The following is a 26,690-nucleotide window of genomic DNA, read 5'->3' on the forward strand; positions in this document are numbered from 1 at the left end:
AAATATTCATTTAAAAGAATTGAACAAATCAAGGTATTTCACTTGAAACTTAAAAAAATGGTTTTTTTTTTGTTAGAGAGTCACGAGGGCAGGGTGAGAATCGATCCCAGAATCTCCTGGAATCGGGAGGGAAGTTCTAACCACTTGAGCTATCCCTCACTCTCGGCTTAAAAAAATGTTGATGAATTAGCAATTAAATGATATGTTCATTTTTATTTACAACTGAAATGTTTAGTTATATAACATAAGATGTACAATCTTTTTTCCAATTTCATAGTTTTTTTTTTTTTGGAAGGATCATAGTTTCTTTATTTTATTCTTATATTATAAATGTTCATTTTTGTATATTGCAATGTTTAATTATTATACCAATTGTCTGTTGGTGTAGTGGTGATTAAGACTACACTTGGTAGGGAAGACCCATGTTCGATCCCTCGCAACAATAATTGAGAGGGGACTGGAATTTAACCATCCACAACTGATCCCCGAATTCGGATTAGCCCAAAAGGTGAACCGGGTAAAACACCAAAAAAAAAATGTTTAATTATTATATGTTCATTTTTTTTTTCTTTCTAGTAAGTGTTCTAGTAAATCTTCATTTTGTAGCGCAAGACTAGCCAGCTATGGCAGTCACGAAACTAGCTAAAACTTCGCAGTCTAGGTTTAAATCCAACTTTTCGCGGGCTGAATGAACTGAATCCATCTATCTCAAACTCTCAAAAGATATTTGTTGGAAAATGTCCAATTGAAGACTTCTTCCTTTTATGACCATTCTTCTCACACGTCCATGTTATTAGCGTTGAAACATTTATATTAATTCTCGTAATTTTCCTAAATTTATACCGTGATAATTTATTTTTAATTAGATATTTTGAAGGATCCAACAAACGTCTCCCGAGCGTTAGATAATCATTTAAAATGTTTTTTAAAGTCGTATTAATTTAGGAATGCATATCAAAATCACGCGTCAATCAGAGTAATTAATGCTCATCTTAATTCTTTATTTCCACTTTTAATTTATCTTATCCAATGTCTCTGGGCGTTCGTTAGGTTTTGCCTATTTTAAATACTCGAAAAATTTACAATAGTGATTTGTATCTAATCCAAAAATGACTTGGTATCCAAAATGAAACATATAAAATATAAAATTCAAATTGGATAATGAATATCCTAAATTTAAATCACAATATTCACAAATCAGATCAACCTCAATAAATAGTGCAAAATTCAAAAAGTTCTAAACAAGTTTTGAGTTGGTTATGGAGTTAATTAGGATACCACAGTCCAGAGTAGTATTTGGAATGAGGTGAGTGTTGCCAAGTAAGAGGGCTGAGGGCGTTAGTAAAGTGAGGACAGCACGACTGAAAGGAGGGAGTATTTGGAATGAGGTTTATCAATCAGAGGACAGCACGACTGAAAGTGTTACCACTAATATAAAATGACCTAAAATAGAAAGTGTTGTAATTAATGCTAAACGGGGGGAGTATTGGAATGAGGTAAGCGTTGCCAAGTAAGAGGGCGGAAGTAAAGTGAGGACAGCACGACTGAGGCTAATCCGCTAATAAGGTTGATGAATAATAGAGGTGATAGTAAGCAGAATAGTCCATGACATATTGACAAGGACAGCGCAAACACATGGAGGAACTACGTACCTTTTTTAAGGGACAAACTGGTCCCCTACAGGAGAGTGGACCCACCACTTCTACGCCCACATTTTCTACTTAAATTAAATAAAAGCCAATAATCTAACAGAAAATTAAAAAAAAAAGATCGAACAAGTTTATGCATGTGAGAAAGAGAGAAGAGTGTTGTCCATGTGGGCCTCGTGGGCTCCCACTAAACTTGCCTCATGTCCCCTTTTTTTTATATTCACCAGTCACGTGTCACATGTGACCACTTCCCTGAGACCAACCCACTACTCCCTGGCAATCCTGACCCGATCCGAATAACTCGACCCGTAACCTGAAGTTGACCCGAAATTATTGACCCGAAAATGACCCGAACTCGAACTAACCTGACCCAACCTGAACCCGACCCGAAATGGAGTTGACCCGAACATGACCCGATGACCCGAAGTGACCCGACTCGAATGACCTGACCCGAAATTGATCCGAAACCCGAACTTGACCCGACCCGAAATGACCCGAAACCCGAAGTGGCCCGACCCAATTTTAACCCGAATTGATTGACCCCAATCAACCCGACCCGAATTGACCCGAATAATAAGAGAATAGGATGAAATGGTTAATTACTTGTTTTAAGGCTTCTTTATTTTCTAAGTAATAGGTACTCACAATTTTTTTTTTTTTTTTAACGATTTTACTTTATTTTCCAACTATTTTTTTTAAGTGAATTTATATTGGTGACCCAACACAAACTTAACCCGAATAGACCCGACCCGAGTTGACTCGACCGAAATTGACCCGACTCGAAATTGGCCCGAAAATTGATCCTAAATATTGACCCGACCCGAAAAGACTCGACCCGAATTGACCCGACCCGAACTTAACCCGACCCGAACTTGACCTGACCCGAACTTGACCCAAAGTGCTGACCTGAATTTGACCCGAAACCCGAGTCGACCCGACTCGACCCAAACCCGACCCGAACATTTGTTGACCCAAACTTGACCCGACCTGAATTGACCCGACCCGAACCCGACCCGAATGACCTGTTTGCCAGGTCTACTACTCCCTCAGTCCCTCTTTATATCTACTATTCCACTTTCTTCATTTGGCCTTTGCATAAACATAAATTTACATACCTCAACTATTTTGTGCTTACAATTCTCTCCCCAAAAATATCATACGTAACAGTGGGCGATTTATTTGTTGCCCATTTAGATAGCTTAATTAAGTTTTAAAAATATCATACTCTGTATGTACCTTACTGTGTTAATGAGTTACTCGTATAGTCGTATGTCTTAAGTGCTTAACATTTGCCTATTTGGGAATGTTTATCAATTCTTCATCCAATTATCCATCTATACGCTTATTGTTTTCAATTCAAGTGCTTGGGTTTGATTTGATTCAATTGATTCGAGTCATGTTGAACCAAGTCAGTTGAGATTTCAATAATCATACAATACTTAATTTTGTACTCCGTATCTCTTTTGTGATTGATTATAGTGCAACTTCTAGACCTCACAAATTCATACCTGATTATTCAACTTCAAATACCCAAACTCCACACATAATCACTTGACACCGTAATCAACCTGATAATCAATTGAAAATGACATGATTAACTTATTCAAATGACCCATTTATCATCTCTACTAATAATAACGGAGTACTATTTCTAAATTAATATCCTCGATTGATGTAAGATCACCTCAATTTTAGCTAAAAATGTGAATTTCCACTTAATTCTAAAACCTAAATATATACATTGAAAAGTATAAATATTTGACCAGCTAAATATACAATTACAACTAATACTGTAACATATAAGTCTAAATAACCGTTATTTTAACAATTTAATATTCCAACACCATCACCAAATCACCATACTAGAAGCCATAACCAAACCGAACTTCTATTATTTTAACACAGTTGAGCAGAGAACAACGGAGTAGAGCCAAAAACAGGTCCCATAATTTCATCAGATTCGATTATTGCATTGTTCAACTAATTTATTCATTATTTTTGACTGTTTTCCTTGGAAAGGAATCACGATTCGACAATAACAAAAATAATAACTTTTTTATTAATCAGCCCGATCTATTTCTGACTACGAATGTTATTATCATACTTGTATTAACAATTATTTTTCACCCAACAAAATTATTACCATGAAAAATTGAGTGAATATAAACAACAAAAATAAAAAATTGAATTGGAATTAAGGATTAACCGAGACATATAATTTAAATTAATTTAATTAAATAACCCAAAAGAACCACAAAACCAAATTTAATTGACAAAAAATTAAAGCTAAACAAAAAGAAAACAAGAGTACTGACAATAGAAACACAAAATGACGACTATTTTCCAAATTTAATTCCCTTTTTCCTTTTTTTTTTATTTTTTTTTTATAATTAATATAATTACCTCATCGATCAATCTAATAAAAGATGAGCCACTCTCAGCGGTCGATGTTGATGAACGAATACAGGAGGAAATCAGGATGAAATCAACGATCAGATTTAGCATCAATAGGCTTCCTACAGAGGATCATATGCATCGGGCTAAAGATGCCAGATTCGCCACCACGTGTAAGGTAATCAGCGGTCTTAAAGAGCATATCATGAACATCCACCGTTCCTTTAGGTGCAACACCAATAGCAGCTAAAACTGTAACCACAATGTGGTTTCTCCAGTATGCAATCCTCCCCATCTTAAGGCGGTCCCACCACGGCTTCGCTGGTGGGGCCGATAAGTCTCTCTCGTCAACAATCTCAAATCCAACATTCTTCGCCGCCTCCGATATTTCATCATACCGCCTTAGTCCCGGCAAGGCATTCCCTCGCTCGATCTCTTGGATTACATCGCGGTGTTCGCTGTCATCGCCGTTGAACTTATCGGTGGTCACCCATTCGTACGACACGAACAGAGATCCGGGCTTCAACACCCGGAAAATCTCGGAGTACACGTCATCGAGCTTGGGTGCATGACACGTGGCTTCAATAGAGTAAGCACCATCAAAGGTGTTGCTGGCAAAAGGCATTTCAAGGAAATTACCGCAGACTACTTCACAAAGTGAATCGAGTCCAGCTTTTTTGTTGTGCAACTTTGCTCGGTCAACTTGGTACTCGTTTATGGTAATACCCGTAACCTTGGCGCGGGAGTGGGCGGCGATGGCTCGCATTGGTCCGCCTACTCCGCAACCAACATCGAGGATTTTCTGACCAGGGGAAACTTTGATTAGATCAACAGCCATCTCCTCGTGAATACGAGTAGCGTCGCGGTGAGATTTCCCGGGAATAGAGGGGGAGAAATGGAAGCTCTGACCCCACCCCCATTCGTAGATATCGGTGACCAGATTGTAAAATGTGTCGACGAAGTCTGGAACCTTCTCGGCCGTCTCGATCTCCTTGGGACGGCGGAAGAAAGACCAGTATTGCTGGTACTTGTCTTGGACCTTGTCGGAGGAGATGGAGCCGCCGGAGAGATCGACGGCGCGCTTGCCCTTTCGCTCGGCGGGGCCGTGGATGCAGACGAACCAATAGAGGCCTCCGAAGAGGAGACCCACGGTGCAAATCAACGCCATGGAATCCATGGTGGGATTTTAGAGAGAGAAAGTGGGGGTGGGGTGGTAGAGAGAGAAAGAGAGGAAAGGCGTTTTGAAAGGAAGAGGAAAGAGAGAATAGGAAAGGAAAGTAAATAGTGCAGGGTTTTTGACGTTTTTTTACCTTTAATCTGTTACTTTTCCTGATTGGAGAGCGATTTTTTTGAGATTTGGCATTTAGTGCTTTTTTTTTAAAAAAAAAAAATTTATTAAACATAGGAGTACTTTGTAATAAAGCTTTTTTCCCCGTCAAAAAAAAAAATAAAGCTTTTACCTTTCACTTTGAATAAAATTTGAAATAATTACGCTCTTTAAACGAGTAAAAAAACCTTTATATGAGGCGGCAAATGTGTTGTAAATGGTGTGCTGAGGGCTGTTTATCGGTCTAAGATCGGATTGGACCGAATCGATCTAGACCAGACCGAATATTGAAAATTTTGATTTTAAAAACTGAAAATTGAACCGATTAAGCTAGGATCGAATCCGGACCGAACGAAAAAATCGGTCCAAAACTTGGACTGCACCACTAGGAGTGCTTGTTGATAATTGAAAATTAAAATTTAATGGGTTAGAATAACTCAACTCATTTAATAAATGTATCTCTTACGTTTTGTTTTTTTTTTAAATGTATTAGTTTGTTTGATTTTTAAATGTTAAAGTAATACTCTGTATATCTATTAGATTCGTCACAATGTCTACTTTCATAATATAACTTTTTTACAATTTTCACGAATAAACAATTAAAGATATTAATGGTCAAAGTTACGTTTTGGTAAATATGCTGATCAAACTGATGCATTTTTAAAAAAAAAAAAAATTGAAAGAGTATTAACACTTATGCTTTTGTTTGGACTGAAATAAATGGAGAGATACAAAGGGGAGGCAAATAAACGCGCGCGGGGGGGTGTGGGGGGAGGGAGTATCTTTCACTTTGATTACAAATGAGAATGAAGGGAATTGAAGGGGACAAAAATGGAGTCACGCCATTTCTAGTAAGAAGTCGTGATTTTTGGTAAGAAATGTGCGCATTGAAAAGTCGGGATTGATCACTTAAATTAGGGATTTTTCATTTAAGTTCAAGAAGTTTGTTTAAGTAATTAATGATATCACTTATTATGTTTTTTTTTTAATTTTATTAATAATAAAGTTAGATCTTCTTCTACTACCAAGTAAGTAAGAACAGTAGTTAGTGGTTTGTAAAGTGAGCCTTATATAATAACGTGACAGTAATAAGTCCAAGCTTTCCTCTACGATATTTATATGTATTACTCTAGTATTTGTATAGAGAGAATGTTGACGGTGTTACAAAGTGATATCAATTTTTTAATTTTAAAAATATTAAAATTGAGAAAATAAAAATTGATAAAGCTAAGATTGGCATATAAGATAGAGTTTTGAATTATTTGAAAGCATATTATTCTCTATAAAAATAATCTTCTCTTTTCAGGAAGAAGATTGAGAAAGGATTGTTAAGACTCTTTCCCTCCCCTATGTTTAAGGTAACTTATATGGGATATTCGGGGTTGTCTATCCTACTACCTCCATTAACTTTTAGTTGCAACTTTGGGCTATTATTTGTGAGGTATAAAATATTTCAAGATTACAAATAAAAGTTAACGAAGGTAGTATATCATGACTCATGACGATACACTAATTTTCACAAACTATTCGGTCAGTCAAGCCTGATCAAATAATTCGTGCGGCAGAGGAGATGACGATGACGATAAAGACGACGATGACGATGATAACAACAATGGTGGATCTCCTTTTCTCCCAGTAGGCGACAATGACGATGATGACATCAATGGCGAAGGAGAGAAGCGAGGTCATTCATGGCGGAAGAGAGAGAAATTTTATTCTCAGATTTTTCGAAAAATGCCCAAAAAATCGAATTGGGGCTTTCTTATGTGATGTATAATTGTTAAAATTGTTTGTCCCATATGATTATATGTTGAATTGTGAGCATTTTAATGACAAATGCATGTATTTTGGTTGAGAAATGAGCAAGTTATATTATACCCATTACCTTTAGTACGAGCTCTTCAATGGAGGTTTTGCCATTGTTATACATATCATCAAACAAATTATACATATCCTTGTATGATATCCTCTATTGGCTGGATGACATCCTCTATTGGCTATATGATATCATTTATGACTGTGTCTATATATGATATCCTTTATTGCCTGGATGATATCCTTTATTGGCTATATGATATCATGGTTGGATGATATCCTCTATTGGCTATATGATATCATTTATGATTGTGTCTATGATATCCTTTACTGGCTATATGATATCATTTATCATCCAACCATGTTATCATATAGCCAATAGAGGACATCATCTAGTCAATAGAGAATATCATCCAACCAGTAGAAATATCATCCAGCCAATAAAGGATATCACATAGCTAATAAAGGATATCTTATAGCCAACAGAGGATATCATCCAGCTAATAGAGGATATCATCCAGCTAATAGAAATATCATCCATCCAATAAAGGATATCACATAGCCAATAAAGAATATCATATAGCCAGTAAAGGATACCATCCAACCAATAGAGAATATTATCCATCCAATAGAGGATATCATCCATCCAATAGAGGATATCATCCTGCCAATTGAGGATATCAAAAATCCGTATTTCGTTAGTCCAGACTGACGCAATACCTTCTCATTATTTTTTTCTATAAAAATTATTGAAATGATTTGATTTTGAAACCAAATTTGTACCACATGGGGGTTTTCTTAAATCAACCTATCGAGAACTATATTGCCAATATTGATTGGAATAAAGCAGTCATTGGATGTTTCTTTGGGCCCTATCCTCCATGTCGCTCTCTTGTTCAAGAGATGGTTGATACTCAATGGCTCCTTCGAGGTGCAGATTCGGGTGGATCTTCTCCGACTGGGTTTTATGCAACTTAATTGGGGACACTTAAATATGGTACCGCTATGTTCACTTTACAAATTGATGACTCTTGGTTTTAGGACACTCGATGCCTGGAATGGGTTGGTACCTCGATAACACTGACCCCCTTGATGATAGGATCGTTGGTGGAAGTAATTATGGCTTTGGAACTTTGGCTTTACATACTGGCCAGTATGTATGAGTTACAATGGGCTCTGACTTTAAATTATCAATTGATTACAGTATTTACATATTCCTATACTCTAATTTCTCTTCTTCGAGGCGATAGTCAAGACAATATTGACTACCTTTGGCTAATTCAAAAAATCAAACTATTAGGGTCATCCTTTCAATATTGATGTGTTCACAAAGAAGAGCATCAACGAGTAATTTTAGCTCATCGAGCTCATCAAATTGCTAGGGAAGCTGCTCTTCATTCTATGGCCTTTAATATTAGTTTGTAATTTGTTTGTTTTTATCCATTGAAAAAAAAGAAAGAAATAAAAAAGAAACCAAATGTGAATTATAATAACATAATCCCAATGGGCTATCGTTTGAGAGGAACGTGATAGATTATAAAAACATATTTCTGAGTCTTAGTTATCAGTTTAAGTTTTTGGTTAACTTAATCTTTTAACATAAAGTATAAAAATGTAATTAAACCAATTGGACTAGAAAAAAATATGTAACATCCATTATGGCACTATCTTAACTCCCAAGTCTTAACCATATTTATTAGAGCTATCAAAATCTATCAAGACCATACTAACTTTATCATCGAATGAGGCTCCCTCAACTCTTTCCAAAAATAGTGTACATTTCTTATTACTTATATAGTTAGGGCCTAAATTTTTCAGCTTAATTTCAGTTCAGTTTAGTTCAGGTTCAATCAGTTTAGTTTAGTTCATTTCATTTCATTTCAGCTCCAATCAGTAAATCGGAACAGACCCTATTCAAATTGAAGATTGCTATAATCTCCTCATCAGTTCCTCAATCCATACTCGAAACAAGAAGTTTTGGGTTCGTTTGATATCACTGTGGTTTTTATTTTTTGGGTTTTGTTTTTCAAAATCATACTTCCTCCGTTTTAGTAATATTGCAACAATTGAACTTTAGTACTATTCATCATGTTTGTTTGACCAGATTATTATGATTTATACGTAAAGTAAAGTATAGTTATGTGCGATCTTGTTAGATTTGTCTTGTAAAACACTTTCATAATATCAACTTTTTATAATTTATACTCTTATATAATTATAGATATTTAACATATAAATGTGCTTTGGGATGTGTAATTCATCATTGTTGTAATATTTGTGAAAAAGAGGAGGTATGATATAATTATGTCGTATAATAAATTAAAAATTAGTCAAACTTTTTAAAAATGATGCTAATATTGAAAATCGACAACAGAAATGTAAAAACATTTTTTTTTCTTGTGTTTCTATTTATGATTTTTTTTTCAATTGAATATAAAAACGATATCATACAAGTCCTATACATTTTTTTTCCTCTCTTGTATAAGGAGGGAGAACGAAAACAATCCCAATATATTTATCATTATTTTACAAACTTAATTAGATGGCATTGGCTTGGCAAGCACGTGTTTTGGTTGTTGCTATGTTTTGTTCTTGAGTGTTGGCATAGTTTGTTGTCTAAGTGGCAAGATCAACTACATGCTACATCTAGTACGCAACTATATTTGTTGTTTATAACCTCATTAATTTCTAAATTTCGGCAGCAATTGTTTGGCTTTGGATTTGGATTTATTCTTTTGTTTAATTAATTACTCCCTCCATCCTTTTATTACATGTCTGTATTTCTTTTTTGGATCATCAAAATTAAGTGTCTATTTCTATTTATAGATTATACTTTATTCTCTTTTTGATGATTTGTCATCCCTTTTCTTTTTCTTTTTTATATTTTAACATCAACTCCCAATACTTTTTCTCTCCTAATTTTCAACCATTTTTTTCTTTCTCTCTATCTCTCTCTAACCGCACATGTATATTTGTACTTCCAATTATTAATTTTAAGGAATGTTTAACTTTTTTAATTTCCATACAAAATGAGAAATAGGTACATAATAAAAGGACAGAGAGAGTAATTATTAAATAATTAAGATGTACACAGAAGTACTGGTAAGTCCAGAATGCTGATTATGAGTTGCCAGTTGGTCTACAATTTGGGACCCACTTGAAAGGTTATGTGCTCGTCGAATATCATCTTAATTCTTAAATCTCTAATCTGATGTCCTATACATTAATACACATGGAGTTAGATTAAAGTACAGTTATTAAAAACATGAGAAATTCACTTTGCCACTTGAATGTTGTGTTTGCAATTGTGTAGACTTATTGCATGGTAAATTTTTATTACTATCCATTACGGAAGGATAATAACCATGAGATTTACATTATCTTGATAATTAAAAGGAGATTCCTATATGTATTTGCTAATACAAAATACAAAAAATAAAAAAATAAAAAAAAAATAAAAATAAAAATAAAAAGGTGTTTAAATCATGAGATTGTGAGATCAATCTATGTTAGAAGCAATTTGAGGGTGATGATTTATTTACCTTTCTTCCTTCACTTAAGGTGTCATGTTCATAAATGCGAGTCCGGATTGACTTGTTCGAGGTCTCAATCTGATAGGGCGCACGCATTCTTCTTACTAGTATGGAAAATGAATCGCTATAATTTATTTATTGGTAACTAAAAAATGAAAATAGATCCAAGTCGGATGTTGTGCGGTAATATTTGAGCCTAAGTCAATTAGTAAATCAATAATTCCCAACATATTCATTTGGGCTAGATTGGATCAAGTTGGTTCAACTTTGATTACAGTCAAATCATTTCTTTAATTTCAAGTAAAAATTGAGTCTAAATCTCTAGATTAGATCACTTTTGTTGATTCTACTCATGTACAAATTATTACAAAAATGTCAACCAAAGAGCACATTTATCTAAGGATGACTAGATGACTTAGATCCAACGATTATGAGATTCAACATACTACAAAGTACAAACTCCAAACGGAATCTTAGTTAACTTAAAAAAAAAAAAAAAAAAAAAACTACAAAAATGCGGATTAAACCAAAAACAAATTACTATTATTTCATGTTAAGCAACGTGCAAACGTGCCGTAGCTCCCGTCAACAAAAAAGGCTAATAATTAATATCAACGGAATATCCGTTACAAGATCTCTGTCTTTTAGCCTCCATCATCGGTCACGTGATCTGTCATATTGGATCTTTCAAATAAAAATAAAAAATAAAAAATAAAAAAAATTAATAAAATATTAGTTGGGCCTGGGTTGCCGGCCTACATCGAAGATATCGGGTTAAAACTGGTGCATCCAACAGATCATTAATAGCTGTTATAGTGTTATACTAATAATAATAAATGAATAAATTTACAAAAAGAATAAAGTTGATATAATATTGCTCTATATTTTTGTTGATCAATTATTGTACTCCAAAAAGTTGATAAGTTGGTCCATCATTATGTTTGAAATGTAGTGAGATATTTTCTAAAAGAGATTTTGGACAAATCACACCAAAATAAAAGCTAATCATTGATGGTAATTGAATAAAAGGTAAGACTTTTATTTAGAGGAGTACTAGTTTGTACATGTGCAATTGCAAGAATTATTTGGGAAGAGATGATGAATAGATAATTATGTAATGTAATCAAAAGTATTATTCTAATTTGGGGAGAGATGATTGATTGATTAGTGTGTATCAAATACCAAAAAAATCTCTTTCAATTTTGCATGTCCCACTTTTCAATTTGCTAAAATTATGGTATATGAAACATCTTTAACCAAAATAAACAACTATATTACTTTTGTTTTGTTCAAGTTACATAGCTTTCAAGCTTCATAAAATGATAGCACTCTGTAATGGCAACAAAAGTTGGCTCGAGTGGTAAGCAACTTGATGTCGCTTAAGGAAGGTCTCGAGTTCGAGCCTCACTGTATGCAAAAACTCAACTATTGTTGGGAGACTTACCCATCATAAGTAAGGTGTGCTACCCGAGTCGGATCCGGATGTAGTCGTTGAACCGGGTGAACAACCTAAAAAAAATAAAATATACTATACTCCTTTTGTCCTCAAAATAGAATTTTAGGTGATTAATGATTATTTGATTATCAACTGTTAGTTGATTGGAAAACTATATGAACTTACATGAACTTATTTTAATAGTAAACCAATAAACATAACTTATTACAGTATTAATTAATTTTTGTTTAAAAGTCTAAAAAAGGGTGAATATAGTACCAATTAAGGCATTTTATAGTCGAATCAAAATGAATATTGATAGACCAAACCTTTTAGTAGTAAAAATAGAGAAGTAATAAAATACAGTATTAGTATTTGTAAAAAAGAAAATATAAGAAGTATTGACGAACGAGTGATTACTATTATCATAATTTTACATCTGTATAGATCTTTAATTTAGCATGTTATGTTTTTCCCCTTTGTTAACAGTTAACATACTAGTCATTTGAAAGTCTTATATCACCAACATATTTTTTTTCCCCTCAAATTTAGTTGATATTTTTTTTTTGAAGACTAGTGAATATTATTTCACGTATACATAGTTAAAGATATTACTCCGTAGTTAAAAATGCTGACTAATATGTTTTTTTTTTTTTTTTTTTAAACCAATAGTTGAAGCTACTCCGTACAACACTACAAGTCTTCAACCAACGTGTTTCTTTATGTATCTCTCTCAACTACTATTAGAAGTACTGCTAAAACCATCTCAATCAGCATCTAAATTTGCGCATCAATTTTCTTTCCCACCTTATTTCCCAGCAATTGCGTCTATGATGTAAAGGCACATCTCTATTGGATTACTACACACTACTACGGAGTATCAAATTTTTGACTTTTTATTATCACTATCCCAAATTTTCCATATCCTTTTGCATTTCAATAAAGCTCACTAGACTTTTTTTTTTCCAAACTGTAATATAACTATAATATATCTAATATATATGGCCATTCAAAGCTAGCTTATAAACTTCGTTGAAAATTTTCATTTTGGTGCCTGAGATTTGTCTAAAATTCTACTTTTGATGTCACTTGGATAGCCTCACTATACACAATTGTTCCATTTGAGTACAGGAAAAACCGTAGAGATTCATGCATGCAACAAGATTAGGCGAGAGAGAACAGTAAGAAACCGAGTCCTGTTATTCAGGGAGGGTTGATGGAGCAACCATCAGCAAAGATAGCAGATAGCCTTCATTAAAGAGAGAAAACCCTCTTAAGACGCAGTATCTGAGTGTTAAAGACTCTCTAGAGTCGCCTTCACCTGTTTCTTCTTTTATTAATAGTATTATTTATGAAAAGAGTTTTCATCAAATCCGGTGGTACATCTATACCCCTTGCACCAACACGGCCACACTAGATCTAATAGTGGCTAACCATCAGCCATTTAATGTCACTAAAATAGAATAGCAGTATACGAGTATGTAATATAACCTCTCCCTTTTTTGGATGGGAAATGGAGGCATAAGGCTTTACTTGAAAGGAAATAATTACACAAGTCTGCTGCAGTCCGATGGACAATACAGACCTTACCTCCATCCAAAAGACTCAAAACAAAAATAAAAATCGCACTCGCGAGCAGTGACAAAATCAATGGGATATCAAAACCAAAACTTAGACAAAGAGGTAATCCAGGTTTTCTTTAAGAAAATTTCGGAAGATGTGCAAGTCTCTAGTACCTCATTTTCCACTTGTATCTTGAAGACATCTGCATCAGCCAAATTTAACATAATAATTAGCATGATGATAATCGTGACAGCTTTAAGAACCAGTGATCAATTATCAATACTCAACTAGAGTAAGCAATATCAAAAATATCAACTTGTTCCATAAAATTTAAAGCTGGCTGTTTCTATCAAAACTAGGTGGTGGAATGTCAAGAAGAATAATCAAAATGAGGCACAAAAACAAATATGGCTTAAGGAATCACAAGGCTTAGAAATTTGACTAATCAACATCTTATCAGATGATCTTAGTAATCTGATATCTACAATATCAGAGAGCAAACTGCTGACACTTGCTATAGAAAGGAACGCCAAGAAGATCATCATGGAATCAGCTACAGCAGATCTGGGATATAGTGTTGGAAAAAAGGTGGATAAAGCTAAGATTTCCACTTGTCAATCAGCAAATTTACTAAAATTATGTATTTTTCTCCCATTTAATTTCATAACCAATAAGGTGAAAAGCTACCAGTAGATATTAACATCAGTTACATTTAAAACACATTAAAAGCAATATTTCACGGAGTAATATAAAATAATTACAAGAAAAATGATTATGACTCCTGAAGTCCTCATGCATGGTGCCTTGTTTTTCGAATTTCAGGTGACAGACAAGAGAAGTCAGAAGAGGAAAGACCAAAAGAGAGACTGAATGTCAAATTTGGGGCAAGGTAAAACTATAGCATACAGAAGAAGCTTTCCCTTTATCAATATTGACTACTCATAAAAGTTTTTTTTTTTTCTTCCAGTTTTAGGTCAGGGGTAGCATACTAGCATGCGCCATTCCTAACCCCCTTGCTCTAAGCTAGATCCGACATTCATAGTTCACACCTAAGGCAAACCAAAGAAAATGTCACAAGAATCCATCTAGGTCACATATGTAAATGTTAAAAGTTCACAATCCTGGGAAGTGAATTTGAACAAGGTATAAAATATCAACAATCCCAACCAACTCATTTAGATAAGCAGTATCAATAACGCCAATTGAATCATTTAACTAAGCAAAGCAGCGCAATAGGCTAACTGAACTTTGAGAGGCAGATTATCTTGAAACTTTCAACCTTTCTTTATAGCTCACAAGACACTCTTAAGAAGGTAAGAAACAAAAATTCCATGTAGCCTGTACACTCATAAAATTGCAACAAACCAAACAATGTTGTAAAATTTAATTTGAGGTCATATCTTGATTCTCACCAACAAAGAACAATTTCTTTTAGATCAGCTCTCTGCTTTCCGTTACAGTCAAGAACAAGGAAACTTCAGTCTAAGACTGTAAATAGCCAAATTATATTGTAATTTATGTCACACAACATAGATTAGTTCTGTTAAATAAGGATACAGTTTCTTTCTCTTATATAATAAAGGCACGAAACAAGATTGCAATAAATGCGAAAGTGCAGATATCAAAAACTGACCAATGCATCACAAAGGATGACTAATGGAGATCTTTATTGGTCAAGGAAGGCCCCGGAGGTACCACAACTTCAAGTGTTCCAGGGTGTCAATGGAATCATATATGCCAGAGTTGATTTTGCATTTTTGCATAAGGTTAAAAGCAAGTTTCTATGACTCCCTAGTGATTATACAGGGATGAAAGTGGAGTGGTTGTGATGCATTCAATCATGTGGTAGAGTGTTGTGACGGATGCAAGAAATATTAATGAAGAACAAAATACACAGATTAATGTGGTTCATGGGTAGGTGAGAAGAAGGTTTCATTGATCTTGACTTCTTGAGGAAGAAAATACAGTTAAAAAACAAAAGAAAAAAAAAGAGAGGTAGGTTTACTCACGCTCTACCTGACTGGTGTAGGTATAAAAGCCTTAGAAGGGATTTATACAAGCTTTGGGGGGGGGGGGGGGGGGGGATTACAGAATGGCAAGTCATTTTCCCAAATTAAAGTAAACAATTACAAATAATACCCCCTCCAATGGAAAGTAATTCACTTAAATCTCTCCATCCCCCAACCAGGCAACCACCACCATTATCATCATCATCTATTATCACCACCAACCCTATTGCTGCTATCCATACAACTTTTGATACCTCTTATCTCCCCCCATCCTTTTTCCTGGGCATGATAATCGAAATGTAACTACAATTGACCTCCTTCTAACAATTGCATATTTACGATAATATCTTTCGTCTCCCTCTATAATAGGAGCTAGCAGTAAACACTAATCAATCAGTCCCTCTGTTCCAAAAGATGGTCTGATTGAAATTTGTGGCTCAGAATAATCTGGCCATAAGCATTACTATCTTCAATCCAAATGATTGTCTGATTTTGAATTTGTAGCACACAACAGATGAGTCGCATTTTGCAAAATGAACAGTCTTTCTGCACATTGGATCATCCTAGAAAGTCATCTAATCTCTGATGAAAATAAGTTTAGCGTCTCATATCTTATTAGTGAGAGAGACATACAGGAGAGAGATTGCAAGGAGTAGGTGAGGGTGTGTAGAGGTGCTAGATAGAGGATATCTACGACTGAGAGTGGCACATAGAAGATAGTTTTTTATGTGGGGCAATGGGGTTAGAGGTTAAGTGCCACACACAGAGTGGCAGGGGAAACAAATCCACTCATAATACAAAAACATGAGCACTATTCATCCGTCACATATTACTCCCTTAACTTGTACTTTAACTTTTTAACTCCAACCATGTCTCAAGGAACTAAATAAATATCATTATAGAGTTAACTTTTTTTAGAAATCTAAGTCCAAGTAAACTTCTTTTTGGAGGTCTATAAGGCCCCAAAGAGCCAAGATACTTACTTCCGCTATTTTTCTCAATAAGGAAATTTCACAATAAACTTGGGTTTAAAGTTCAATTAATGTAACTAATAATTCAACAATTCTTAGCAGATATAACATTATACTTCTGATTTAGGGGTCTTTTGTTTCGTGAAAATGAAATGAAATGGTATGGAATCCTGTGTTACTCCGACACCTGCCTTGGCCATGGGTGTCGCATGTCGACACGACGCGCGACATGACCCTTGACACGGCTTCGACTCGGGGATCGGAAAAGTGCCTGAAACAGGTGTCGCCGATTTCAGATAATCAAGATTTGTAATTTAAAATTTTAGGGTTTAGTTCAAAAATCTACCAAAATTTCGTGAATTGCTGAATTGCAGGACACATACAGAGATTAAAAGTATAGGGCTTTTGGTTGCCTGAAAATTCCGATTTCACAAATGTATTTTCCGGCACATTGAACAGATCGCCGGCGAGTTGTGGTTGCCATTCGTGGTGGCTGGCTGTTGAATGAAAGAACAAAGAAGTGTTTGCAAAAATAAATGACATGCCGCCTTTGAAATTTGAAAGAGAAGAAAAAGAGGGGATTAAGTTTGAACTTTGAAGCATGCATCTAATTTAATGGAGGAGAGAGAAGATAGAAAGATAAGACCATAGTTTGAAACAGTGTATTGGAATTTGTAACAAAAGAATACGTAGAAAGAGAAGAAAGGAAACAAAAGAAGACTAAAAAAAGTGTATTGGAATATATTTAGACCTTAGATGTTCCCTATGTATTACTCCGTATTATTTTTTTTATTTTTATTTTTTGACTTTTATCTATTTTTTATTTTTAAGTGTCGGATTAAATTTTTTGGACACTTTATACACTAGCCGTATCCTAAACATTTGTCAAGACACTCCCTTGACTATGTCAAAGTGTCGACCAAAATTTAGGACTGTTGTCGGACACGACACTTATAGACGAGTCCAAGTAACATTGATGGAATCCCATACTAAGGAAGTATGAATTCAAAATCTCATACTAGTCTGAAGTTGTTTGGGTAACTATTGGAATGAGTTATAAATCTCATTAATGAAATGGATTGTAAATCTTTGAAGGCGAGGTCGATATGAGATTCTACGGGATTAGGGTAGAGATAAAACCCTTTGGTATGAAATTCCATAATTGAAAAGCCTAACCAAACATTAAATATATAAAATGGATTCTAACTCAATTCCAAAAAGTCAAACCAAACGGCATCATTAAGAATTCACCATTAAAAAACACTTGTTTGCATGGGCACAAAAGAAGAAAATACCTTTATCAATAAATTAATCAAAAGACCCCCATTCATCACCTATCCAAATCATGTCTTTTGAAATAAATTCAAAAACCTAACAAAGTCCCTGAGATTTTAACTTGAACATTAAACAAATCAACAATTAAGTAAATATCAATATATGATGTATATAAATATATACACGCAATTTTGCTAAAGGTATCCCAATTATAAAATAAAATCATTAAAATAAGGGTAGAAAAGTAGAATCATTTAATAAATAAATAGGTAGTAGTAAGGATTTGCAAAATTTATGTTGTTATCTAATAAGGGTATCCTGATGCAACCCTCAAATTAACTAATATATTTAAGACATATGGAGTATAAATGAGCTTCCGTTAACTACAATCTGCAACAAAGGGGAGTTTCATGAACTCCAAGGCAAAACCTTTGGGTTTTAATTAAAAGTAAAGGTATGTAATTAAGGTGGAAGAGAGAGAGAGAGAGAGAGAGAGAGAGAGAGAGAGAGAGGATAATTAATCCAAGCTAGCTACCCACAATTAAACATCCGCCTTTACCACCATGACTCGCACCCAACCACCCACACCGCCTATACCACCCACGAAACCCACCACCCATAACCACTGCAGGATTTATTTCCAATCAAGGGTAGCACGTACGAGTAGTTGTTTAAGAAATTTAAAACATACTCCCTCCGTTTTTTTTTTATTTGCATCACTTTCCTTTTATGGGTGTTTTTTTTTAAAATGCATCACTTCTATATTTGGTAACTTATACTATATTTTATCATTTCTCACTACTACTTTAAACCCCACTTATCTTATTTTATCATTTTTCTCTCTTCCATGGTCCCCACTAAAATAATAAAAATATCTATCCTCTCTCACATATTTTCCCTTTCATGGTCCCCATCTTACTTTTACTATAATACTTCTTCCATTTTTTTTATTTGCATCACTTTCCTTTTAGGGGTGTTTTTTTTTTAAATGCATCACTTTTATATTTGGTAACTTTATACTATATTTTATCATTTCTCTCTTTTACTTTAAACCCCACTCAACTTATTTTATCATTTCTCTCTCTTCCATGGTCCCCAATAAAATAATAAAAATATCTATCCTCTCTTACATACTTTCTCTTTCATAGTCCCCATTTTTTTTTACTATAATAATTTATTCACCCACCGACAATATTATATTACTCTACTAAAAATTTGTGCAATCCGAAGTGATGCAAATAAAAAAAAAAAAACGAAGGGAGTAATTTATTCACCCACTCACAATATTATATTACTCTCCTAAAACTTTGTGCAATCCAAAGTGATGCAAATAAAAAAAACAGAGGAAGTAAATTAATACCGGACTTTATTTTAGGGATTTGTATTGAAAAATTCCCCAAAAACAATAAGCAAAAAAATAAACCGAGTGATTTTTTGGATGCAGTGCGATGTGATAGTACATTGTTGTGCTCCTTAATAATTGACAATGTGATCTTGGACATGGATACATTTGACTAAAAACTTATTCAAAAAACAATTACTAAGATATACTACCTCCGTTTTTATTAGTTGACACGTTTTTGACTTTAGCACTATTCAGACACTTTCCTTTCACCGTGTTTTGTGATTTATACTTAATGAAAAATATAGTTATGTGGAATCTTGTTAGATTCGTCACAATATATATTTCCAAAATATCAACTTTTTAGAATTTTTGCTTATCGATAATTAGAGATATTAATGATTGAATTTGTGCATTGGCAAACGTGACTAAAGAAACGTGTCAACTAAAAAGAAATGAAGGAAGTATTATACTTATAAAAAACAATTACAATACTGCATAAAAAAAAATGCACAATGATATTGATACTAGTAATTTTGTACTTCAATTTGTATATTTCTTTTTTTTTTTAAGACAATTCGTATCTAAATTTATCATTACAATTAATAAATACTCCATAATTCGTAAATAATTTGTGAAAATGAAAAAAATATAATCATCTTTATTGATAAAAGTAATGGAGAAATTTAAATTACTTTTAAATCTTATTAATGCTTTTTTTATTCCTGTACGTAGTAAAAGAAATAAAGTTGGGGGGGGGGGGGGAATCGATTTGGAACAAATAGCAAGGGTAGTTAAAGTGTTTACAAAGGGAAAAAAAAAACAATGTAAAAATAAAGAAGTGGGGTTTGAACCCCTAACCTGGGGCACAATCAAAACTTTAGCTAATTCTCCTTTTACCACTGCAGCAATTGTAGGCATTTAGTATTAGTTTGGAGTTTTAGAAAATTTATACCAAATTTCTGCGACCCCTAGTTACAACGTAGATCCGCCACTGCTCATAACCCAGCAGCCCCAAGAAACCCACCACGAATCCCAACACCCCCTGAAACTCACTACCATGAATCCTAACACCCCCACAAAATCCACCCCTGCGAAACCAAACTCAGACCCACGAAATCTAGACCCACCCCAACTAAAACCAAACTCACCCAAACGAAAACTCAGACCCAAGACCCACGAAACCTAGACCTAGACCCATGAAACCCCCGCCACCCAGAACCACCACCCACGAAACCTAGACCCACACCAATGAAAACCAAACCCACCCCCACGGAAACCCAAGACCAACGACCCACGAAACCAAACCCACCCCCACGAAATCCACCACAACCATGAAACAATCCGACAGGCGAGAACCACCAGATTTAGAATCGAATCGAAACACTGAGCTTTTTCTTCAATATATGAGAATGGGGTTGAAGGAGGATGGAGAAAGATAATGGGGAAGATGAAGAAGGTTAAGAAATTCAATGATGAAGGAGGAGAGAGAAAGAAAATGAGGAAGATAAAGATGGATGTGGAGAAATTTGATGATTTTTTAAAGATTAGATAAGTTTTAAATAAATTAGATTAGATTAGTTTTTAATTAATTATGTTTTAAGTATGTAATTGAGGTTATAAAATTTTAAGTAAAATAAAGTTTTGCTGGAAAAAAGTTACTATATATGGAAAAAAAAATTGCTGCACATAATGGTTAGCATCCATTTATAGATAATAGTTAACGGAGGAAGTATGGTGGAAGTTTTAAAACCTTGGGATTACCTTATTAACCTACAAGGACCATTAAATTCTATATACCCTTCAGTATATTACTAGGTTACGCATAAATAATAATCTCCCATTTGAGCAACAGGGAAAGTATAGGCAGCAAAGAAGTTGAATTATAGTCTAGGTTCTTCATGTAGTGATTTTAAGAGCTATACCTAAAACCCTCACATCTATATTAAATTTAGTTAGGCATTACAATAGCTATATTCTAACTCATGCAATCGTCAGTTTCCAAATCAAATAACAATCTAATTACCCATCATGTCTGACATACTAAATCAAAAATTAGCAAAAAGTATACATCTTCCAATGACCTTAACAGTAAAAATAATACAGAATTTGTTATAATTGTTAAGGTGATTAGGTGAACTCAGCAACGATGATACTACTAGAGTAATAGCGCACCATCCAGACGGGGTTACGATTCCTATTACCCAATATCACAAAATTGAAAGGCATTTTCATCGAGGAAAAATAAGGGTAATACTTCATCCAATTTTTGATGAAACACTTCTCTATTCATGCTTGCCAATGCATATATTCAACCATTAATTTCTCTAATTAGCAATAAGTTCAAATTATAAAACTATGTACTTTAGAAATATAAATTAAGACGATTCTAACAAGATCTCACATGACTATATTTTCCATTAAGTATAAAAACTACTCATAAATCTCCAACGATAGTGAAAGTTAGACCTGGCAAATGGGTCATTCGGGTCGGGTCATTTCGGGTCGGGTCAAGTTCGGGTCAAAAAGTTATCGGGTCATGTTTGGGTCGGGTCGGGTCATTTCGGGTTGACTGATAATCGGGTAGGGTCGGGTATCGGGTCAACACTTCGGGTCGAGTTTGGGTTGGGTCAAGTTTGGGTCGAGTCAGTTCGGGTCGGGTCGGGTCAATTTTCGGGTCAGGTCAGTTCGGGTCGGGTCAATTTTCGGGTCCAATTTTTGGGTCAACTACAGGTCGGGTCAACTTCGAGTCGGGTCAATGCATTGGGTTAAATTCAACTCAATATATATATTTATTTATTTTTAGACGAAAAACTCACTACATTTATTAAGGCTACTTTTTTCATGAAATATAGTAATTGTTTTGACTTTTATTGACTTTGTTATTTTTTTATTTTTATTTTTTATTTTTTTTGTGTTTAGATTGAGAATCAATTTCAGGATCTCCTGAAACTAAGAGAGATGCTCTAACAAATTGAGTTATACGACTTATACCTCATAATTAGGTTTTTCTTGTTCAAGTTTTTTCAAACGAAACTCATAATAAGGTTTTTCTTATTCAAGGTAATTTGATCTCAAATTCAAACTTGATAGGATTAGATTAAACTTTTTCTGCCCACTCTCCGACTCTCCGGTTTAAATTACTTCATAGGGTTTCTCATCACTATTAGTATATAATGAACTAATGAATTATGAACTATTGTAGTTATGTAACTATGCTTGTATCTATCTACCAGTCTACTATCCAATTAAAGAACTCAAGATCCTACATGACTATATTTTTCATTACATATAAAACACAAAATACGGTCAAAGAGAAGTGTGTGAATAAAGTCAAAACGGTCAACTAAAAAAAACGGAGGTATTATTAATTAAGCGAAATATTCTCATATTCAGATGTAAGATTACGGACACACTTGTTGATCAATTAAAAAATTTCAAAATTTCAATTTTAACAAAATTACAACTTAAAAGTGAAAATTCAAGAGGGAAACAAAATAAAACTTTTAACTTGGTTAAAATTGTGGGAAATTCTCCCCCCCAAATGGCTAAAACTCCAAAAGTATTTCATTATGAGGACAAGAGATAAATTATGAGCAGGAATACTCCCTCCAAATTTCCATAAGTAAAAGGTAAAGTGACTAAATTCTAAAATACAGAAAAACAAAAATAAAAGTAAAAAAATAGGAAGATAAAAAAAATCCTTTAGCTTAAATAGATTAGGGTCAATTAATTCAATTTAATTGCGGTTTTTTTCTATTTCAGTTTGCTAAGGTCAGGTCTTTAACTTAAATAGATTCTGGTCATTTCAGGTATAAGATAATTTTGGTTTAGGTCACTCTGGGTTTCGAGTCTATTTGAGTCAATTAATTCAAGTTAAAGGTCGGGTCAACTTCGGGTCTCGGGTCACTTCGGGTCTCGGGTCAACTTCGGGTCGGGTTGTTTCGGGTCTCGGGTCAACTTCGGGTCGGGTCATCTCGGGTCGGGTCGTTTCGGGTTGGGTCATTTCGGGTTTCGGGTCTAGGTCGGGTCATTTCCACTTCGGGTCGGGTATGGGTCGGGTTGGGTTGATTCGAGTTTTGGGTCAATTTCGGGTCACTGATTTCGGGTCGATTTTGGGTCATGGGTCGGGTCATTCGGGTCTGGGTCAGGATTGCCAGGTCTAGTGAAAGTAGAGTATGTAAGTAGTGTAAAAATCCAAGTGTTTAATCTTTTAAAAAACAGGCAGGAATATTGATCAAAAATCCCTAATCAGTGTTATGACCTTGTGCCTCGTATAAAAAGCACTCACTGTAAATTCTGCGAAAACTCTAGAGAATGGTTTAGATAATTAAATGCAAAAGAAAATTGCCATCGTCATTACAATCCAAATCAAGGTTACTCATTCATTGTATACAATTTCCACTGATGTGGAAGAACTTCAAAGAGAAGAAGTGATGAGGAAAGACTCAAAAGAGGAGAGAAGATGACCCATCTGACAATTTGGCTCAAGGTGGAGTGCTGGCACAATTCAAAAATGTTCCAATTGACTAGTTGGATGGGTCAAGAGGGAATGCCAGAAAACAAAAGACCCAAAACTGAAACCAATGACAAAAGTTTTAAAAGTTAAGAGTGCTTTGTTTATGAGTTACATTGAGTGGTTGAGAAGTTTCGTATCGTTAGAAAAACTAATGCATGGGTTTGGAATGAGTCATACCTAAAATGCCACACTTAATACCACATGTTCGATGGTCAAGAACTAAAGATATCCCTCTTTTAGACATTTCCTCAAGTCTCAATCCTTGTATTCCCTGATTCCCTCCTCTGCCACCTATTCACCTCTCTGAGCTGCACTGCTGCCACCTCTAAAATAGCTTTGACTGTCAATTTTGATAAAGTTCCAAATTCAGAACTTGAATGAACAGTACCGACCACTAGTGGACTAGTGGTGTAAACCAAAGATACTGTATGAACTTCAAGGTTTGCAGATAGGTGTTGTTGTTGGGTAGGCTGAGTGGATCCTTTTGTAGTTTTGTCTGAATTCTAAATTAAGTGTGGGAGAAATTGACAGCAGCTGCAGTAGAAGGGATGGAGCAGCAGACTAACGGTGAGTACTGAATTACCATTAGGGCGGTACCGTATTGGGAAATGAAGTAGTAGCAGGTGTGAAGGTTAGGGTAGGGGTGGTACTGGGGAAACAATGGTTGTAGAGAGGAGGAGAGAGGGTAGTCGTGGAGGGGTTGCTATTTTAATCAATTTCCTTTTCTGTAACAATCAAGTCAATTGGATAATTTGAAAACCACCAAGATAAACATCATCTTTTTGTCGGTAAGAACAATTGTTTTAAGATGTGATCATGTGAGTTCACCGAATGAACTTCATCTAAGAGCTCTGTGTGGCACCCAAAGGTCCTAAAATCTTCACTTTGTTTTCATTTAATGTCTTTTCACTTGCTAAGCGCATGACTCAGTAACTCCTCTATTCCCTATCCCCCATCCACCCAAACCCCAAAGAAGAAAAAAGAGATAAAAAGGAAATCTTACTTTTCTATTGAGAAAAACTACTGCAGAAGCAACTAATTCAATAGTTACTTAACTATTATCAGCATCTTAGCGGCTTAGTTAGATGCATTTCCTATTTTCCTCAAGGTTGCTGGTTACCTAGCAAGTTTGCAATTTATCAAAATTGTTGTCATTAAGCATCAATCATAACCTCTAGAAAACATTTTCATTTGCCAATCAGATTCTACTGGCTAAAGCTTACATCTTAATGGGCTACACATCCTACCCTCGAAGCAACCAAGTATGATTGCCGCAAAATAATAGCAAGACTTCAACCAATGGCAACCCGAAATCAGGATTACTACTACTAGTATCCTCCACATTTTTGCTCCATAGTATTATTTTTGAAACAAGCAAAGATAACAACATTAATCAGTGGCACATCCTAGTCATCACAGACACTTGCATATTGTAACCACACATCCATTCCACAGTTATCAATCAACTCAAATACTTGCATTTTTAATACCTAACACATTCACTTCACATTCATCACTCAAGTCAATTTGTTCAATTACTTCATGGCTCACACAACCAATACAAGAATATCTACAAAATTCAAATAAAACAACTAAGATCAACATGAATATATAGCCAAAGATAACAAATTACCTCGGCGAACCGGCATTTCGGCTTTGATGAAGAATCCGACTCCCAGGCGAATCACCCCCTTCAATCAACTCCCTCAAACCCAAATTCTCCACCTTCTGCTCACTCTCCTCTTGTTCCTCCTCCACCTCCACAACCAACTCCTTCTCCTTCTTCTCTCTCTTCCCTTTACCCATCAATCTCTCAAAGTAATTCCCATAAATATACTCAGGAGTATACCCATTCTCCTCATCAAACAGCATAATATGGCCATGCCATTCCCAAACCCGATAATCCGACCCGTTTTCCTCATGAAACCCAACACAAACATGGTGTTCACCAATCGCAACAGCTTGCCCTGAATTGGGTTTCAAAGTATCCGTATTCCCACTAAGAATAACCTTAATAAGCTCCTTTTCAAGCTTGGATTCTTCCTTGGAAAGGTGGGTTTTGGTGTCGCAACCATCGGAGAAGTCACCATCATCGTCGTCGGAGAAAGAGAAGTCGGAGAGACGGCCGCCGTTGGTGGCGGCGTCGAGGAGGAGGTCTTCGAAGGATTGTGAGAGAAGAGGGTGGTTGTGTTGAAGAGAGGGTGGTTGTTGGCGGAGTTGAAGACGACCCATTAGAGATTGAAGGAGGAGATTGTCGAAGTTTGGGGTGGTGGTGGTGGTGTTGCTGAAAGGGGAGCTCATCTTCGGTTTTGCGTTGGGTTTTTTTGGGGGTTTTGGGTTGAGAGAGAGAGAGAACAGAGAAAGAAAGGGGATGAAATATGGAGAGACTTTAAATTAAATTAAAAATTAAAAAAAAAATTTATTTGTTTGAATTATCTATTATGCCAAATAAAATAAAAATTGTTTGAAAAAATGATAAAGATTTAGAAATTTATAACAAAATCGTTGAGGTGGTAGGGAGTGACATTGCTCCCAACCTCGTATTTCTAATGTTTAAGGCCCTGTTCTTTTCAGCTTAAAAAAATAATATTAAGTAAAAATAATTTCAATTCAGTAAAATTAATTTCAGTTCAGTAAAAATAATTTCAGTTCAGTAAAAATAAGTTCAGTTCAGTAAAATTCAGTTTTCTTAAAGAAGAATTACAATAGAAAATCAGTAAAAATAATTTCAATTCAGTAAAATTAATTTAAGTTCAGTAAAAATAATTTAAGTTCGGCAAAAATAATTTCAGTTCAGTAAAAATAATTTCAGTTTAGCAAAATTAAGATAAAGAGAACGGGGCCTAAGCATCAAAACC

The 26,690-nt window shown here is 34.8% G+C and overlaps 1 protein-coding gene and 1 pseudogene across 1 annotated transcript; both read right to left on the reverse strand.

Annotated features, from left to right (window-relative positions):
* Positions 1–3,858: 3,858 nt before the first annotated feature.
* On the reverse strand, positions 3,859–5,325 carry LOC145592460 (24-methylenesterol C-methyltransferase 3 pseudogene; annotated as a pseudogene).
* Positions 5,326–13,638: 8,313 nt separating this feature from the next.
* On the reverse strand, positions 13,639–26,200 carry LOC145590965 (uncharacterized). The gene is made up of 2 exons (XM_081647345.1): positions 25,466–26,200; positions 13,639–13,918 (listed from the first exon to the last, which is right to left on the reverse strand). Exons 1-2 carry the CDS (start codon positions 26,131–26,133, stop codon positions 13,891–13,893), a joined length of 696 nt encoding a protein of 231 aa, XP_081503471.1. The 5' UTR covers positions 26,134–26,200; the 3' UTR covers positions 13,639–13,890.
* Between the last annotated feature and the right edge of the window lie 490 nt (positions 26,201–26,690).

Source organism: Chenopodium album, chromosome 18, assembly GCF_948465745.1.
Source record: "Chenopodium album chromosome 18, dcCheAlbu1.1, whole genome shotgun sequence".
Lineage (NCBI taxonomy): Eukaryota > Viridiplantae > Streptophyta > Magnoliopsida > Caryophyllales > Amaranthaceae > Chenopodium > Chenopodium album.